The sequence below is a fragment of the Muntiacus reevesi genome, chromosome 8 (genome assembly GCF_963930625.1).
Source record: "Muntiacus reevesi chromosome 8, mMunRee1.1, whole genome shotgun sequence".
Lineage (NCBI taxonomy): Eukaryota > Metazoa > Chordata > Mammalia > Artiodactyla > Cervidae > Muntiacus > Muntiacus reevesi.
This window is the reverse complement of record NC_089256.1, coordinates 83,343,966-83,362,335: the sequence shown is the minus strand read 5'-3', so window position 1 is coordinate 83,362,335 and position 18,370 is coordinate 83,343,966. Positions and strand designations below refer to the sequence as shown.

General features: G+C 43.6%; 1 protein-coding gene across 6 annotated transcripts in view; it reads left to right on the top strand.

Annotated features, from left to right (window-relative positions):
• SCHIP1 (schwannomin interacting protein 1) overlaps positions 1-18,370 on the top strand; it is a 175,700-nt gene that overhangs the window by 125,960 nt on the left and 31,370 nt on the right. For 5 of the 6 annotated variants that reach the window (XM_065943416.1, XM_065943419.1, XM_065943415.1 and 2 more), the window contains one exon: positions 16,584-16,702. In XM_065943416.1, the coding sequence (XP_065799488.1) occupies positions 16,584-16,702 (119 nt within the window). Of the gene's footprint in view, positions 1-1,214; positions 1,628-16,583; positions 16,703-18,370 lie in introns of those variants that run through there. The other variant, XM_065943417.1, reaches the window with a different exon arrangement.

The following is an 18,370-nucleotide window of genomic DNA, read 5'->3' as shown; positions in this document are numbered from 1 at the left end:
CCGCCCAGAGCAAGGGTCCTGGGTCTGGAGGACATTAAGACAGGGGCGATCTCTGCTAGGGAGAAGGCCTGCCCAAAGGGAAGTGTGGCTTGGGAGACACAACTCCATCAGACTGTCTGACAAAGGCACAGGACAGTCTCAGGAACCGGGTTGGGGGATGAGGGTAGGGTTAAGCAGGGGTTTGGATGTGAGTTAGGGGCGGTAGAGGAAAGTATTTGCTTCATGGACGTAGTGCTCCAGAAAACCACGTTAAGACAACTTTATCCTACACGTCTTCCACAAATTGATTTTATTTTTTAATTCGTGGAGAGAAAATACTAAACAAGTGATGTGAGCACGTCAGCAAAGGTGAAGATGCCAAAAGCTGTCTGGAGCGGCACTTTGCCCTAGAACTCTGTCTTAACAGCGTTGAAGCTGGTCAGGAACTCACGTTGGAAAACCTATTGCCTAGTACATTTACTGCTTCCTGTGTAAGCCTGTCAGACTGTAAGATTATGCTGCTCAATGGAGCCTTGGCCTTTGAATTCTTCTTTGACCTGTTTCTCCTGCACACAGTAACTTTCAAAAAAACACCGCGTATATATTTTAGTTTATGGCCGTAGCAACTTGATAACAAGGAGTGTGTGTGTGCACGCTTGTTTGTCTGCTTCTTGCATCAAAACATCCTGCAGCTGTGGGCCTTTTCCTTCTCTGTACGTAAAGCCAATAAACAAAGCCAAAAGCCAGGGAAAAGGGTAAAAAGAGCAGCAGCAAGGAGCGTCCTCTTTTGTGAAAAAGCCCGCCACCGGCTCTTAGAGAAAAGTTGATGGATGTTTTTCTCCTGCCTATATTAATAGAACAAAGCAACGATTCCGGGGGCAGAGGGGTCCCTCTCTGTGTCGGAGATGAATTTCATTCTTGTCCTGGGGTTTCTCCCTGAAGGTGACACTTTCTCGTTTGATTATTGGTTATAGGAAAAAGGCAAGGGGGGAAAGGCAAACCTCTATCTTACAGGTTAACTTTTTAATTATACTGTTTGGTTTTGTCATGCAATACCCGGCTTTTAACTCGCCAGTGGAGTCTGCGAGGCAGGGCTTTGCATCTATTTTTATCCTGTACACTCTACCCCTGGTTCAGAATAAGGTTGCTGGATTCCTCCAGAACTCTTATCCACACTCAGCCCTGAAGCGGGAAGTTTGGGTGTTAAATTGGCTTTTCCTGGATTGGGGGTAGAGAAGGTGCTGGGGAGAGGCATCCAGGCAGGACCGTTCAGGGGAAGAAGGTGACAGCAAATGTGGAAAGGTTGGACTCTTAACCAGCCAAGTGTCAGGACAGAGTAAGCCTTCGGGAACAGCAGCTGCCCCTGTGCCGAGCCGGGACACACCAGGGAGGCCGGGTGGGGCGGTGTCTTTGGGACTGAAGGGGCAAGGTCACACCCAGCCGGACACAGACTCTTAGCTGGCTCTCCATGTCAGCATGAGCGGGAGCCAGGGTCCTGAGCAACCGCACATCAGCCTCTCGGGATTCATGGGAGCTTACTTCTTAAGTGAAATTGTAAAGAGTTAAAAGGATGGATTTGGACAGTGATGGAATGGATGACATCATCAGTAAAGAATCCCCATTGGATGTGGAGGGGAATTATAAAAAGGTAAGGGGGGAGAGCTCTTTTGTTTGTAAACAATCGGACCATTTTTCTAACTGGGAGAAAGATAACCCTTGAGGAGTGGCCAGATTCCACACTCAGCGGCCATTGCCATAATATATTCTGGAAAGCTCAATGCACAGAATCGAACACATTGAGTTGGGAGAGTACTTCTTTTGCTTTTTTCTGCTTGTATTCATTAATATATTATACCAGTAACCAGAATACACATGTTGTTCTCCTGAAGTTAAAGAAAAATTCCCTTATGTCTTTAGTTTCTAGTTAGGCTTTTTATGAAAGGAATAGATTTTTAAATTATTGACATGTTGACAGTTCACCTGCAAGAAATAATTACTAGCATGTTTAATCCATCTTTCTAAGTTTGACCTTTTTTTTCAGTTTAATCTTTTTAAACAATGAAAACTATGAAGTTTTACTAAGAAAAGTGTGGGGTTTAAAAAAAAAACACTGGTACAGTATCTGCTAATTCTTTGCTTGCATTTTCTTTTGCAAGTCAGTAAATATATTTTTGGTATGTTTTATATGGTAATTGTTTCATAATAACAGCCCCAAGTAAAAATAGCTTTAGTTATATGGGTGAGGTCATGAAATTAAACTACCAGTATATACTTGTCTGTCCACAGAAGGCTAAACACTATGTTCTTCCCCCTTATTATTTCCTGTAAGTCAAGTGTAGGTCACGACACAGCACAGTGTGGAAAATGAGGGCCTGGAAAGAAAGACCTCTTTTCCCTCAAAAGCAAATGACCTCAAACAGTAGACCTTGCTCCTAAATTTTTAATTTGATCAAATATGTCACTAACTTTTTTTTCCCCCCTAGATTGAGATAGAAGATCTATCTGTCTTAGTAGATCTTTATATATAATAATGTAAAATATGGCAGTTTAGATCTTATATGCATAACTGTGTGGGAGTGTGGGGGCTGTTTAAGTATATCCTTTATTTCTTGGGGCAGTTCAGATAGTTTCTTTTCTTTCTCAGAAACTGAAACTTAAATGTGTAAAAGAGGTTTAAATGACCTACAGTGTTGCTGTGTGTGGGTTTTGTCCTTTGTGATCCCCGAAAGGAAGTGAGGGCCCAAGGGGATAAATGCTCAGAGTCCTGAAACCCTGACACTTCTCTGATGTCCCCTCCTGCCGGAAGTGGGCGTGCGAAATATCCTCCGGACGCTCAGCAGTCAGAGTCACTTACCCAGCCCGGCTGAACAAGCGCACAGTTCTCACGTTGCCTCTGTATTCAGTGCCGAGGACTGGTCGCGTTTTCTCTGTCATAGCCTTTCTCAAAAAGGAAAGTGTAGGTCGGTTTTCACTTAGGAAAAATGAAAGACATGCCATTTGCTAATGCAGTAACAATAAAGTAATGACCGCTGTAGTTTTATCTGCTTGGAAACAGAGAGAGCCCAGATGCCAGGAATGGCTGAACCATGATCTGCGGGCTACGTGATAACAATGCCGACTGAAGTGTCAAACATGAAATGCTCAAGTAGCTTTAACACCTCAGCAACAACAAACCAGAGTTGCATTGTCTCACCCTTTATCTCACTAAGGCAGTAGCACACCACCTGTGACTTTAGGAGGAATTGTATCTGAGAGGTTAGTATCGAAGACTGCTAGATGAAACTCCTAGATGTGGAAACACCCGGAGATCAGTGTGTGTCATTCTGGCCCCTAAACCTGAGAGTCATTCTCTAGTCATTTTAGCTTTTATCTACCTTTCTCAGGCAAAGCGCTTTCAAATGTATGCATATCATGGAACTATGAAGTTTTCATTATGCTTTAAAAAAAAAAATATTAACCATTTCATTAAGAATGTCTACTGAAACCAGGTGATATGGGCCTTCTTTAAAACACAAAAGATAAGAAAGAAGTTACCTAAAATAAAAATCACTTTTCCTAATTAGAACCTTCCTTTTCTAAGTTTTTTTCCCTCTAACTTTTTTTTCCTTTCTTTCTTTTTCTTTTTTCTTTTTTTTTTTTGCTGTTTGGTTTACTAAGTAGAAAATTAACTTAGATATTTAGATTCCATAAAGCGGTGGTCTGCAGGCCTTTTTGATCTCATATTCATCAGTAAAATGTTTTTGAACCCAAGCTGTTAACATACACGTATCCCACTCATAATTACACATGCATGCTATGTCACTTCAGTTGTGTCCAACTCTTTGAGACCCTTATGGACCATAGCCCTCCAGACTCCTCTGTCCATGGGATTCGCCAAGCTCTAAGATTACTGGAGTGGGTTCACACCCTCCTCTAGGGCATCTTCCTGACCCAGGGACTGAACCTGAGTCTCTTATGTCTTCTGCATTGGAAGGCAGATTCTTTACCACTAGCACCACCTGGGAAGCCCCATAATTACACATATACTACTGTAAAATTCCATCTTGTGGGTATGAAACTTATACACTATTCCTTTGGTATCCACAGGGGACTGGTTTCAGGATCCCCACAGATTCTGAAATCCCAGGATGCTCAAGCATGACATAGTATTTGCATATAACACACACATCCTCTTCTATACTTTAAATAACCTTCACATTACTTATAGCACCTCTCTCTAACCTCTGAGTGCTCAGTCATGCCTGACTCTGTGACCCCATGGACTGTAGCACACCAGACTGCTGTGTCCGTGGGATTTCCCAGGCAGGAAGACTAGAGTGGGTTGGCATTTCCTCCTTCAGGGGATCTTCCTGACCCAGAGATCGAACCCACGTCTCCTGTGTCTTCTGCTTTGCAGGCAGATTAACTACAGAGCCATCAGGGAAGCCTGCTTGCTACTACCTAATACAGTGTAAATGCTCTGTAAATAATTGGAAATACAATGTAAATGCTATCCAAATAGCTGCTGGATGCATGGCAATTTCACGTTTTGCTTTTTGGAACTTTCTGGAAGTATTTTTCCAAGTATTTTTGATCTGTGGTTGGTTGAATCCACAGATGCAGAATCTGTAGATGTGGAGGACTGACGTACACAAATAGGTATTTTCAAAACTAAGATGTTTAAAATATAACCAAAAGCAAAAGTTTTAGTAATTTCTTCTTTCACCTCCTTATATTCTGAGCTCAGTTGTCCAAAACAATTTGAAAATTGGTATTTCCCTGCCTGGGTACAATAGAATTTCCTGTAGCAGTTGCACTAATAAATACCACCCTGTGTATAGAGATTATTTTACAAGGTTGTTTTAAAGTCAGGCAAACAGCCTTCAGGGGAAAGGTCATTTTACAATGACTGAAATTAGATTCCACCCAGGCAGAGGAAGGAAAAGAGTACGCATCTGTTTCGTTTCCTTGGGGAAGGTCCTGTTGGTAAGAAAGATGTTTCATTAAGGACCACTGGTTTATTCAGTAACAGTAGTAAGACTGTACTCAACAGAAAACACAGCTGAGTACCTAGAAAGGAAAACCTGCACCTTGGCAGAATCCGAGGTGTGAGCGTTCGGTCCGTTATGGCCCTGCCTTGCTCTGAGCAGCCTCTGGCCCTTTGGTCACACAGGTCAGTGTCCTGATCCTTCAGCTGTCACTCACCTAGAGCCCTTCTGGGTCCCTGGCGCTGTGCTCGGGGCCAGGATCACAGAAGGGAGGTTGGGGTTTCCCTCGGGGAGCTTACAGTCCACATGGGGAGGTTCACGTACAAATAGGCTGCCCTGAAATTGATGCCACCTGGAAGGACGTTCAGATGGCCAGTGTGGACCCAGAAAAGGCACAGCCATGCCATCTCAGGGCGGGGGATAGATCCAAATTGTACCAGTGAGGGGGTGGCGGGTAAATCAAGAAAATTTAGCATGAAATACAGCAGAGGACTGGCTCCCGCTTGGCCCCAGAGCAGAGCAGATGCAGGGAAGCCGGCCTGGCTTTCTGTCTCCAGGCGACTCCTGGCAGGAGGAGCCGCAGCCGTGTGGGGCTGGAGGATGGGCAAGCCGGCTCGCCAGGCAGGCTTTGTTTCTCCGGGGTGCCGTCTCCAGTGTGGTGCATCCAATTACGGTGAAAGATTAGGGAGGAGCCCGTGAAAAAATTAAAAGGCTGGAAGGAACAATATTTAAAGTGAAGCCACAGCTGCGCCTCATGTTTTTTTAAAAAGGTGAATGGAAATGACTGCTTGAGATAAACTGCAATAAACAGGAACCCAGAATGCCAGCTGCCATTCCAGGCGAGCGCTCTGCCCGCCCCACGCAATTACTGGGGAAAAGCAGCCGTCGACCTCTGAGCACCCTCACGTCTTCCTATCTGTGAGGCTGAATGCGCTTGAGGAACTCCGTTGAGTTACTGAACCCTGGAGGACACCCCCACCTCAGCCCCCCAGGGACCGTCTCTTCCACACTGGGCCAGAGTCTCCTTTTCTTTCAAGGGAGAGATTGGCGGGATTGGTTTTAGGTCTTGCAAATATGAAGCCTCTTGGCTCCCTGTTCTGGCTTCTTTGCATGGTATCACCTGGTTGGTGCACCTTGGTGAGCCAGCGCGGTCAGGGAATGGGTTGTTTCAGAACCCATAGATTTTCCGGATATATGATATGTGGATTTTGTCTCAGTTTAAAAAAGACTCACACACACACAGTTTGCGGGAGGGAGAGTGCGGTTTATTTATTAACTGAGATACAATTCACATACCTTAAGATTCACGTTTCCAAGTGTACACTTTAATGGTTTTCATTATATTCATAGGGTTCTACAAACCACTGCTGTCTAATTCAGAATGTTTTCATCAGTTCCCCTCCTAAAATAAGCCTGTTCCCCTTAGCAATTACTCCTAATTCCCACCCACCCACCCCCAACAATTATTAATCCACTTTCTGTCTTTATACATCTGTCTGTTCTAGACATTTCTGGATCTTTCTCATCCCTTTTTCCACTCTTCTCAGCAACTTACCCCCACCCCTCCCTTTAATATTAACAACTGGACCATTTAATGAGTTTCTCTCTGGGTCAGACACTGGGTCAAGTACTTTCTACATAGTATTTTATTTCATCCTTAATACAACCTAAAACATAAGGTATCTTTATCCCTTTTTTTCAGAAAAAGAAACTGGGGCTTAAAGTGTTTTCATAATTGCACTTAAGTGTCACAGTGAGGAGGTTAACTTGGGTCTCCTTGGCTCTGAATGCCCTGCTCCGGGCTCCTGCACTCCTTCCTGGTCAGGCACATGTGTTTAACGCCCCCAGATGGGCAGCCCACCCTGACGTGGGAGGTGGGGGACCCAGCTTCCTGTGGCTGATTGTAGTTGGGCCATTTGTCACCTTGCAGTGGGTGTTTTGAACTGTTGTGTTCTGACAGTGATACCGAATGGCTGAGATGGTTTTGCAGACTTGTGAGATGTTGCCTGTTAAAAATAGAGTCCCAGATAACACTGTCCTGTTAAAAGTATTCTCTGAAGGCAGTCGTTTGAGAAAAGAAGAGAGCTGAAGGTGCACCCAGCATTTCTGTCTGCCTTCTTTTGTTGATGTCCTCTCCCAATAGCTGGAAGAAGAGGAATGCGGTCAATAGGCCAAACCATCCTCAGGATTAACCAAGATTTAAAAAAAAAAAAAAATCTCCATCCTCTGGACTGGTATCCCATCACTTTTAATGTTGGCAAATTTTTAAGTAAAATAGGTGTCAGGAGGCTCCTGGGCCCTGCTTGGATACCCGTCCTGGACTTGATCCAAGGACAGCTCTCTCCTGAGTACTGATGTTGATTGAGCAAGCCAAACCCAGGCCTCAACATTGCCCAACGGCCCGGCCTGACATCTAGTCCAGAGGACTTGTTTAGGCAGATCAGTGTAGGGATGCAAAGATAAGAGATTTCAACAGCACTTCAGGAAACTTTTCCGGATTGTTTAGTATAAGTGTCTGAAATAGAAAGTGTTAGAAAGACAAACTGAAAAAAAAGCACCCAGATTTAATATCCATTTCAGTAATACAGTGGGAAGATACCTGGTTATTTAACTTACATTTCCACTAAGAATCAAACAGCCTTTCCCAGGGGATGAAATCAGATGCAAATAACCTGCCCAGAGCAAGTATTTCTGCCCTTGCCGTTCAAAAGCATACAATCTGTATTCTTACAGAATGCTGTGTTCATATTTTGATCTTGTGACAAATCCATAGTTGTTTCAGTGAGAAAATAATTAGAAAGTACTATCAATATTTGGGGGGGGGTTGTTTTTATTTTTTGTTTAAAAGAAAATTTTCTGAATTAACAAATAGTTTGTCCTTCTGGTTCCTAATGTTTAAAAGTCTCAAACTCCTTCGCACTTGAATGCTGCCTTTTTTTTAGAGTAAAAGTTCCTTTCTTAAGGAGAGAAATAAGAGTCACTTTTATTCTCCTAAAGGAAGAGTTCTTTTCTGCAGGGAGCTCCAGAATCCCAGTTGCATTCCCTGGTAGATGCTGCTAATAGCAATGATGCCAGATATCACTAGGCAATGAAGCAACAGGCACATTAATCGCTTCAAAACAGGCATCCTGTCAAGGCCTCGGCAGAGGGCAGCCAGCTACCAATGCAGTGCACCTGGGTCAGGAGTCTGGACAGTCCACAGGCCACACAGTCGTGCCCAATTGAAGAAGTACCAGCTTTGTGCCCTGTGTAGCTCCTTGATCGGTTCAGGTGTTCAAAGCCATGGTTCTCAAGGTGTTTGAGTCAGCAGCATCTGGGAACTTGTTAGAAATGCACTTTCTCAGCCTCACCCCAGACCTCCTGAATCAGAGAAATAGTGTCTGGTTTTGCAAACCCTCTGGGTGATTCTCATGCATAATCAGATTTGAGCACTGCTGCTTTAAAGAAACTTGTGAGCAGAGAGAGAGGACCACGTTTTGCGGTCCCCACCTATGCACTTCTCCGTTTAGCATGCTGGCTTCACAGTGAGGTCCCTACAGCCCGAGTTTCTTGCTGGGCCTTGGGGGACCAGGGTTTCCATCAGCTCCTGGAATAATGCAGCTGCCAGCCCTCAGGAGGTTTATCCTCAATGGCATATTGCTTTCCTTTTCCCCACTGGTGTAAAATGTTTATATCATCACTTTAACAGACGTTTCCTGAGACTTATGCGGGACCCCTAGGTGAAAGATGGGAGAAAGAACATTCATGCCCGGAGGCTTCTTGAGCTTAGAGAGGGAGAGAGGACCTTCTGTGAGCCAACTAACTCCTCGCAGCTCCTGGAGCGTGTTAAATATGCAAGGTCTCAAGAATGGGGTTGATATATATACCCTACCATGTGTAAAAGAGATAGCTGGTAGGAATTAGGTACATACACAGGGAGCTGACCTCTGTGACCTAGACGGGTGGGATGGGGGTGGGGTGGAAGGGAGGCTCAAGTGGGAGGGGATATATTTATACATGTAGCTGATTCACGTCATTGTTCAGCAGAAACTAGCACAGCATTGGAAAGCAGCTTTGTGTGTGGGCTAAGCCGCTTCCGTTGTGTCTGACTCTTTGCAACCCTATGGGTTGTTGCCCACCAGGCTCCTCTGTCCATGGGATTCTCCAGGGAAGAATGCTGGAGTGGGTTACCACTTCCTCCTCCAGGGGATCTCCCCAACCCAGGGATCGAACCCGCATCTTTTACATCTCCTGCGTTGGCAGGAGGGTTCTTTACCACCTGGTAAGCCCAAAGCAACTATACCCCAATTTTAAAAAAGAAAAAGAAATGCAAGCTCTCCGGCCCGGCGCTAAATCAGAACATAGATTCCCAGGTGATTGGTATGCACCCTGAGGTAAAAGAAGCCCTGACAGAGTTAACTTAGCAACCTTAGCGAGGCAGGAAGGAGGCTGCTGGAAGTGGTATCTTACAGGATTTGTAGTGAATCGTACTGAGACAGCATGGTGAAATAAGCAGATCCAATAATAACAGGCTATTTCTGTTCCCATAGTGAACAGGTAGAAGTAGGAAACCATGGATCTGGGGAAGATCAACCCAGGGAAGAGATGGAAAACAAGAAACCGGGGAGGAATGTTTTCCTTTCCCCTACTTCCTTCCCCATAACTGAATCCCTTCCAGACTCAGGTTGTCACTGCGCCTGAGCTCACATCTGCCATTGTTCCCAAAGCACCGCTGAATTGTTTGCATCAGCTTCTCTAAGCCAAGCTTCCTTACGTGTCTTCCTGCTTTAGGGAGTTTAAGGAACCCCTTCCTCTGGGTCAGGCGTTTTCCGGTTACATGGGACCAGCATCTCTGCAGGGGTCAGAAGGAAGCAGCTGCTGGCAGTGTCCTGAGCGCCAGCTGGCTATAGGTTTAGGCACAGGATGTTGTGTGTTTCTGAGAACCCTGGTGGGCCCGCAGCTGCCCTCACAAAAATACAGTGCGTCAAATAAAGTTTAGAAATGTGCAAAGTACACAATTTTCTGCTGATAAATTTATACGATCAGCATGTGGAAGACTAGGTGGCTCCTGCATCAGCGACCAGATGCTGCGAGCAAGGTGAACAGAACTGAGAGAAACGAAGACAGGACCGGAGGAGGGGTGTGGGTAACAGGTGTGTAAGGACTGGGTACAGCCACATCCCAAAGAAAGTATGAAAAGAACTTGGGATGGACCAGATTTGGAGATGGGAAGAATCTGCCTGCCAGTGCAGGGAGACTCAAGTTCAATCCCTGGGGTGGGAAGATCCCTTGAAGGAGGAAATCGCAACCCTCTCCAGGATTCTTGCCTGGGAAAATTAATTCCATGGACAGAGGACACTGGCAGGCTACAGTCCGTGGGGTCGCAAAAGAGTCAGACATGACTGGGCACTGCTTTTACCAAAGCCCCGTCTTGATTCTTGTCGAGTTTGGGGAATTACAACAGAACAGTGGCGCGATGGGAAAGGCTGAGCCCCGGCGTTTGGAGTATCGAAGGGCTCAGTGGTCCATGTTCTGAGATCTCGGCTCGCGCGATGCCCTCAAAAGCCATTGTGAGCCTTATCTGCCCAGGCTCAGGGGGCGCCAGTAGGAAATTCGGTGACAGGCGAGGACAGAAACTGCCTGTGACTGGACAGTGGTGAGTCTGCGAGAGCATTTTCACTCTTGATGAGGGTCGTGAGAGCCATTCTGTCTCATAGTGATGAGCCTCTCCTCCTCAGGTGCCCTCTTGCATTTTGCTTGCAACATCGATTTTAGATGTTTCACTTTGCTTTTATGACAGTATTTCCCAAGGCTGTCTTAGGAGTGGACGTGACTCAACTTGCCATAAACACAGTCGGAGAGTGTAGTTTTGTGTTCGCACCTCCGTTTCTTGTGAACTTTGCTGGTCTTCACCCTGGGGCATCTTTGGGCTTTGGTGGCTTAGAGGACATAATTGCCCTGCAGGTATAATTCCTTGGAGAATAAAAGAACTTCGGAACTATACGTGCACACACGTAGACTTAAAAAATACTTAAAACCTCGAAGTTGAGAGTTATGTTTTATACAGTGTGGATTTTTAGGACTTTAAGCCCAGTAGTCAGCATCTCAAGTAACCCTGAGAGAACTGCTCCGAGGAGGCATCGAGGGGAAGTTCAGTTCCAAATGTAAAATAGATAGCCAATGGGAATTTGCTATATGACTCAGGGGACTTAAACTGGGGCTCAGTAACAACCTAGAGGGGTGGGATGGGGAGAGAGGCGGGAGGGATGTTCAAGTAGGAGGGGAAATGGGTAAGCCTGCGGCTGATTCATGCTGATGTTTGCTGGAAACCAGTGCAATACTGTAAGGCGGTTATCCTTCAATTAAAAAGAAAAGTTTTGCAATAAAGGGTGGATGATCTGAACAGCAAAAGATGACTGTTAATTAAAGAAAACCAGATATCCCAAATTAAGGGACTTAGCACTTTTCTATGTATGGGAAGATGCTAGAGTCTAGGCTTACTGAAATCATTTCTTTGATATGATTTCTGGCCTCAGCTATCTGGGGCCGGTATGTGTTTTTACTTCCCAAGTTTCCTCAGGGTTCAGTGTAGGGAGTGGCTGCAGTCTGATGGCTGCTAAATGGCAGATATTCTTTCCTTCCTGAGTTTCCTCAAGGCTTGCCAACTCACGTTAGAGGGCCGCAATTGCCAAGGACTATGGTATCCTTTGTTTACTGAAATGGCAAGGAATATTCCATCACACACACACACACACACACACACACACACACACACATACTCCTACTTTACACATGTGGGCAACTGGAAGGAAATTGGGTTCCAACTGTTGAAGTTTAAGAGAAAAACTGTTTTACTAGTCAGTTGAATATAGGAATTTGAAATATTAGGAATCACATTTTTTCCAGAAGGAAGATTGAGCAGTGATGGCAAGAGAGTGGCTCTGATGAGAAGATATTTGTGTTGTAGATATTTGTGGTTATGATTAGCCATGTTTTAGTGTATGTTTTGAAGTCAGGTGTGTTCTCCTTTTCTGAGAAAGCGTCACATCCATTTCAGGAAAGAAGTCGATACACATCTATCTCCAGCATGGTGTCCACCTGGACACTTGACTAATCCATGTGGAAGAGGAGCTGGGAGATGTGGCCCCAGAAATATGGACTTGAATCCTTGCTCTTCTAATAGTAGGGTAACCCTCCTTCAGAGGGTTTCAGCCTCCTTCAGCCTCTGTTTCCTCAACTTCAGAGCAAGAATGATTGGAGGATTAATCATAACAGCTACTATTTATTGCAGATTTACATAGGGCAGGTACTACTACTAAGCAATTTATGTAAGTTTTCTCATTGAATCCTCCAACATCAAGTGAGGGCCCTTACATCTGGACTGGGAATGGTTTTCCAAGAACAGAGCCAGTGGACACTTCAGACGGAGTGTGCTATTGACTGAACTATGTAACACATAGGTTCTAAACTCAAAAGGACGACTCATATGCTTACTATAAAATTTTCAAAACTCTCAGACCTATATAGAAAAGTAAGCAAAACTCATAGTAAGTAGTTTCCAGAAAAGCTAGTATGTTAACTGAAAAAATGTAAATATTTCATCTCACTGGTAATCAAAGAAATTAAAAAGGATAGCCCTTTTTTCCCATCAAATTAAAAACAATAGCATTTTTTTTAAGTGAAAATACTCAGTGTTAGCCAGGATATAGTGAAAGTTGCACCCTTTCACGTTGCTGGTGGGCATGTAAATTGGAACAGATTTCCTCTCGAGCAATGTGACAAAATGTGTCAAGCGCCTCAACAAATGTTCACACTCAGCTGATCTGGTAATTCCACTTCCAGGAACTTATCCTGAGGAAATAATCAGACATGTGGGCAGGGATTGATGTAAAAATGCTAACTTCTATGTCATTTTTAATTGGATACAACCCAAATGGGTAACAATAGAAGATAACTCCAGAGGATAGAATGGCACGCGGCCATTTACAATTGTATCTTTAAAGGATTTTGCATGAATGAGGGCAGTTCTCAAAGTATAATAAACAATGTGATCTCAATTTTATAAAAAAGAGAAACATACACACATAAGATTAGAAAAAACTAAAAGGAAATATACCAGAATGTTAGCAGTGATCTGTGTCTCAGTGGTGGGATTATGGTGACTTTTATATTCTTCATATTTTTCTTCTTTAATTTATTATTTTATTTATTTGTGGCTGTTTTGAGTCTTCATTGCTTCATGGGCTTTTCTCTAGTTGTGGCGAGTGGGGGCTACTCTTCATTTCGGTGCCCAGGCTTCTAATTGCAGTGGCTTCTTTTGTTGCAGAGCGAGGGCTCTGGGGCGCACAGGCTTCATAGTTGCCTTTCCAGAGCTCTCGGGCGCAGGCTCAGTCGTTGTGTGGCTTGGGTTAAGTTGCCCTGTGGCATGTGGGGTCTTCCCAGGTCAGGGATCACACTCATGGCCCCCGCAGTGGCAGGTGGCTTCTTTGCCCCTGAGCCACCAGGGACGCCCCTGTATTTTCCTTGATCCAGAGAGAGAAGAGGATCAGGGGGGACATTTGTGTGTTACAAAATAGTTCTCTTTATTTTCTTAAATTTTATTTTATTTTTAATTGATGGAAAGTTGCTTTACATTTTTTGTTGGTTTCTGCCCTACAACAACGTGAATCAGTCTCTCTCTCTCTCTCTCTCTCTCTATTCATCCCACTCTCATCTTCTCCTACTGTGTCCACAAGTCTGCTCTCTACTAGGTTTATCAGTAGCATTTATCTAGATTCCATATATATGCATTAACATACTATACTTGTTTTTCTTTTTCTGACTTACTTCACTCTGCATAAGAGGCTCTAGGTTCATCCATCTCACTGCAACTGACTCAAATTTGTTCCTTTTTATGGCTGAGTAATATTTGTTTGTATAAATGTACCACAAGTTCTTTACCCATTCATAAAACAGGCTTCTTTAAACTGTTATGAAGTATTCTGGTATTAAAATTGTAATTAACATGAATAAGAATATTTTTAAGACCTTCTCTACTATCTATTGCTTTAACATACCCAGTAAATCAGGAGGGACAGACATGGAATCAAGGGTATGTTAACACCTTTACACCACGGATAGGTATTGTCTTTAAGGAAAACCTCTTCCAGACCCTAGGATACTGTTGGACAACATTGGTCATTAACACTCATGTTATGATTTACCGATTTTATATTTGGATATTTCGTTCCACTCAACAGTTTTCTGACTGTAGAGGACATTAAGTAATCTCCTTTGTCTGTTACATGGATTCAGAAATAAGTTCAGTGACTATGTTAAATCTGCATAGCAGATTTGGGGATTTTGAAATGAATTTAAGGAAAGATGTCAAGTGTGCTTCTGTTTTGGCAGGACCACCACCAGTAAGTACCAGCCTTGCATATTTAGAAGGGTGGGTTGCTTTAACTAAGGTTTCCAAAAATACAGTTGCAAGTGGTTAGTGAAATGAAGAGCATTCTTTACTTCCCTTTAGAACCTTGTGGTTACCTTCTCAGGGCTCAGTGCTGTGCTAGCCCGGTAATCAAATGAGATCAGCATCACGTCTGTAGCTATGCAGAAGCAGTCTTCACCTTGTGGCTGTGTACACACATGCACACACACACACACACACACACACACACACACACACACACACTCTATAGCTGCTAGTATGACACAGTTCCATGGGTACGTGACAAAATAGGAAGACATCTGAGTAGATGGATAGACTTAAATATAATTGCTCAATATGAAAGTTGGAAGAATGGTTATAGAGTCCAAGAATTTTGAAATGTTAGAGAAAAGGAAAATAAAGATGAGCTTTCCTTGAGCTAGAAGGAAAGCCTATTGAAACTAAATATCCGGTGCTAGAGACTAGGAGTGTGTGTTTTGCACTTGATCTTAGCCAGACGGCTCGGAAGCAATGGGAATGTGCATTTTTAAGTCTCTACAGGAAATTCTGATGCAGACTGTTGAAGCTAACGCTGTCTTAGCGGGGCTGCGCTGTCGTATATTTTATTCTGGGCTTCCAATATGGTATCTGCTAGAGCCACCTGTGGCTCTGGAGCTCTTGAAATGCAGTAGTATCACTGGAGAAACTGAATTTTTTATTTGGATTAATTTTAAATTTGAATGTAAATAGCTACATGTGACCAGTAACTACTATGTTAAATAGCCTCCTTCGCCTATAGTATATTGCCCTTCACTTTGGGATGAAATGAAGCCGTTTTTCAGCCTGCTCTTACGATAGGTTGTACATTTCATTACTGTGACACTGATGCTCAGATGGTGGATCAGAGCTTCCACTGTAACTTATGGGTACTGGTGGCAGCAAATGTGGCTCCAGAACCTCCTCCTGGGAGAATCAGGGTGATGGGGTATTCCGAGACCACACCCCATCACCTGAGCTGTGTTGTGTAATATAAAATTAGGTCAGCATCATCTTTAGCTCCCTGCTCAAAACTTAAAATGGTGCTTCTCACAGTCCCCCTCACCCCACAAGAACAGAAAACCTAAATCTCATTCTCACCCCAGGATATCCAACTCATTATATTTGTTTTTTGTGGTTTTATTTTTAACTAAGGAAATCATGTCTAATCTCCTCTCCTGTTGTTTAAAGGGTTTAGAAGTTCAGCATGGTGAGTTTTTATGGGACTTTTATGGGAAGCCAAGTGTTGTAAACATATCCAAATTATCCCAGTAGTGTAGTTTACCAAATTCTGTTCCTATGCCCATGGACCTGACTTCCCTTTAAAATATGAAACAGATGGGTCCAGTGAGAATCCTCCAGCTATTCCAAGCACTGTGTTAGGATTTCTCACATTCTAAACCCAGTGAGATCAGGATATTGAACAAAAACAAATGTCCCCATCAAGACTGTAGGCTGGGTGGGGGCAGAGGCTCTGTCTATCCATCCTGAGCCGTGCTTCCAGCATCACAGTATGGCTCCTGCCTCTCACAGAGGCTTGGTGCCTGTCAGTTGAATGAATTAATGTTCTTGCCAAAGAGAAAGTGGACTGAAAGGGACCATGTAAAGAAGGCAAAAGACACGATCCAGGGAAAGCCCTCATTTAAGATAAAAGCGATTTGATTTAGGACAAAGTGCTTGTCCTCCATGATTTTACTCTCGTCATATCTAGCAGGTAAGAAGAAAGATGGAAACACCAGACAATCTCCAGGTGACCCTTTAACACGGAGTTAGGGATGTCAACCCTCAGTACAGTAGAGAATCTGCCTGTAACTGATAGTCAGCCATGCCTGTGTGTGGTTCACAGATTCAACCAGTGCTATAGTATTTACTATTGAAAAAAGTCTTCTGGGTGGATCTGAGCAGTTCACACCCATGTTGTTCAAGAGTCGGCTGTAGTTCCATCCTGATGACAACCACTTAGTACCATGAGGGTGATTTCCTAGACTAGTGATCGTAATGGGCTCTGAAGAATTGAAATTAACTCACAGACTCAGAGTCAGGAATGACGGGTTGCATTTCAGCTCTTATTAATTCAAATGCTCTTGTGCTGTGGCCTGTTTTATTTTATTTTTGTCAAATATTACAGTTCTAAGAGACCTAGCAGTTAGAATGTCTCTGGTTGTGATGTGTTTGTCTGCTTATCGGCATGTTTTATTTTCCTGAAATTTTAGGCACAGAAAAATGAGAGGGAATCTATCCGACAGAAGTTGGCACTGGGAAGCTTCTTTGATGATGGCCCAGGAATTTATACCAGCTGTAGCAAAAGCGGGAAGCCAAGCCTTTCCTCCCGGTGAGTGTTGTTTTGAGTTGATTTTTTGATATATACCTAATGGATTTTGTCATCTGACTGTATGTTTAATGAGATATCCTTTAAATCCTTGAGTATTTTTCTCCCATAATACTACCACCTTTATTTGTGTGCTGGACAGATCCCTCCCCACCTGTTTGTTGGATTGGTTTTTTGGGTTTTAGTTTTGGGGATTTGGGGCCCATTTGCCCAGCCATTTGAGATCAGATTTCTATATTTCATTTTGAGACACAATACTGATTTTACTTTGTGATAGAGAAATCAAGCTACACTCTTAAGCAAGCCGACTGATGTTTGGAACATTGTGGCAGACCACCAGATTTCCCATTAAGTAATCCCAAAACATCCAGACTCACCCCTCTGATGCATTTGATAACAATGAATACTGGTAACTGAGAAATACAATTCCCACTTTGATCATTGAATATTTGCTGCAAGCTTAATCTGTCTTGCAAGGTGTTTTTTGGTTTTTTTTTTTTAAATCTTGATTTCAGGGTATCATTGATTATTTGCATAGCTTCTAATTCCAATGAAAATATGTTAAAATTATAATTCTATCTAGAAAACAGGACTGTAGACAGAGCTTCTGAAACTTTAATGTGCACGCGTGTCACTTGGGGATTTTGCTAAAATGCTGATTCTGATTCAGTAGGTCTGGGTGGGACTTAAGATTCTGTATTTCTTACAAGCTCTCAGCTGATGTTCCTCTGCCAGTCCACAGGTCACACTTTGTTTGAGGGTGTATAGACAGTTTGCAAAATTAACCGTTACAAGTACAGGTATTCCAAGTGGTGAGAGCACATAGAACGCTGTATTTAAAAGATGGTAGTAACTGAAGATGCATCAGCATTCTCTGGATCCCTCCCCAGATATCTGTTTCCTGTCAAAATATCTGTCTCTTCCTTTGGACCTTCTTAAGAGCAAATATCCCCTGTATAAATACTAGGTATACTTACCATGATAAACTCAAGTATGGGAGACAAATAATAGCATTCATGCATTTGTTCAACCAGTGAATTTCCACTCTTTCCTTTGTATGAGGTCCAGAATTAGACACTTTGGTATCTATTTTATCTGGCTTGCAGTAAGCCTCATACTTCTGTCTGATGCCTACAGATTTACCTAAATCGGCACAAATCAGAAAGCACGCATATGTGCATATCAAGGAGCTGCTGCCGGTGTGTTAGTGCCTGGAGTCAGGAGCTGAGACCTGGCCACACAGTGTTCAGGCATGTCCTCCTCGGTGGGTGTGGGGCCCGCACAGGCTCAGAGGATTCCCTCGATCTCTTCATATATCATCCCAGAGCTGGAAGCCCTTGCCTTTGCTGGAGAAGCACCTCTTTCCCCTCCCAGTGGGATGTGGCAGGAGGACTCCGGCCTAGTAACCGGGACACCTGAGGGTTCATCCTAGTTAGCTTCTAACTCTGAGACTTGAACAATTTACACAGTTTTACCATACCTCAGTTTCCTCATCTTTGTAAAATGAGGGGAGTAGACCCCATAGATATTCTTACAGATCTCTGCTACTGCTCTCCCTTCAAAGCCCCAAAAGTTTTCTTTTAGAAATCCCATCTATCTGCTCAGCCATGTCATATCCATCTGGTCTAAGTGGGATGTCTGGTTTTCAGAATGAAAGAGTGTGTGTGTGTG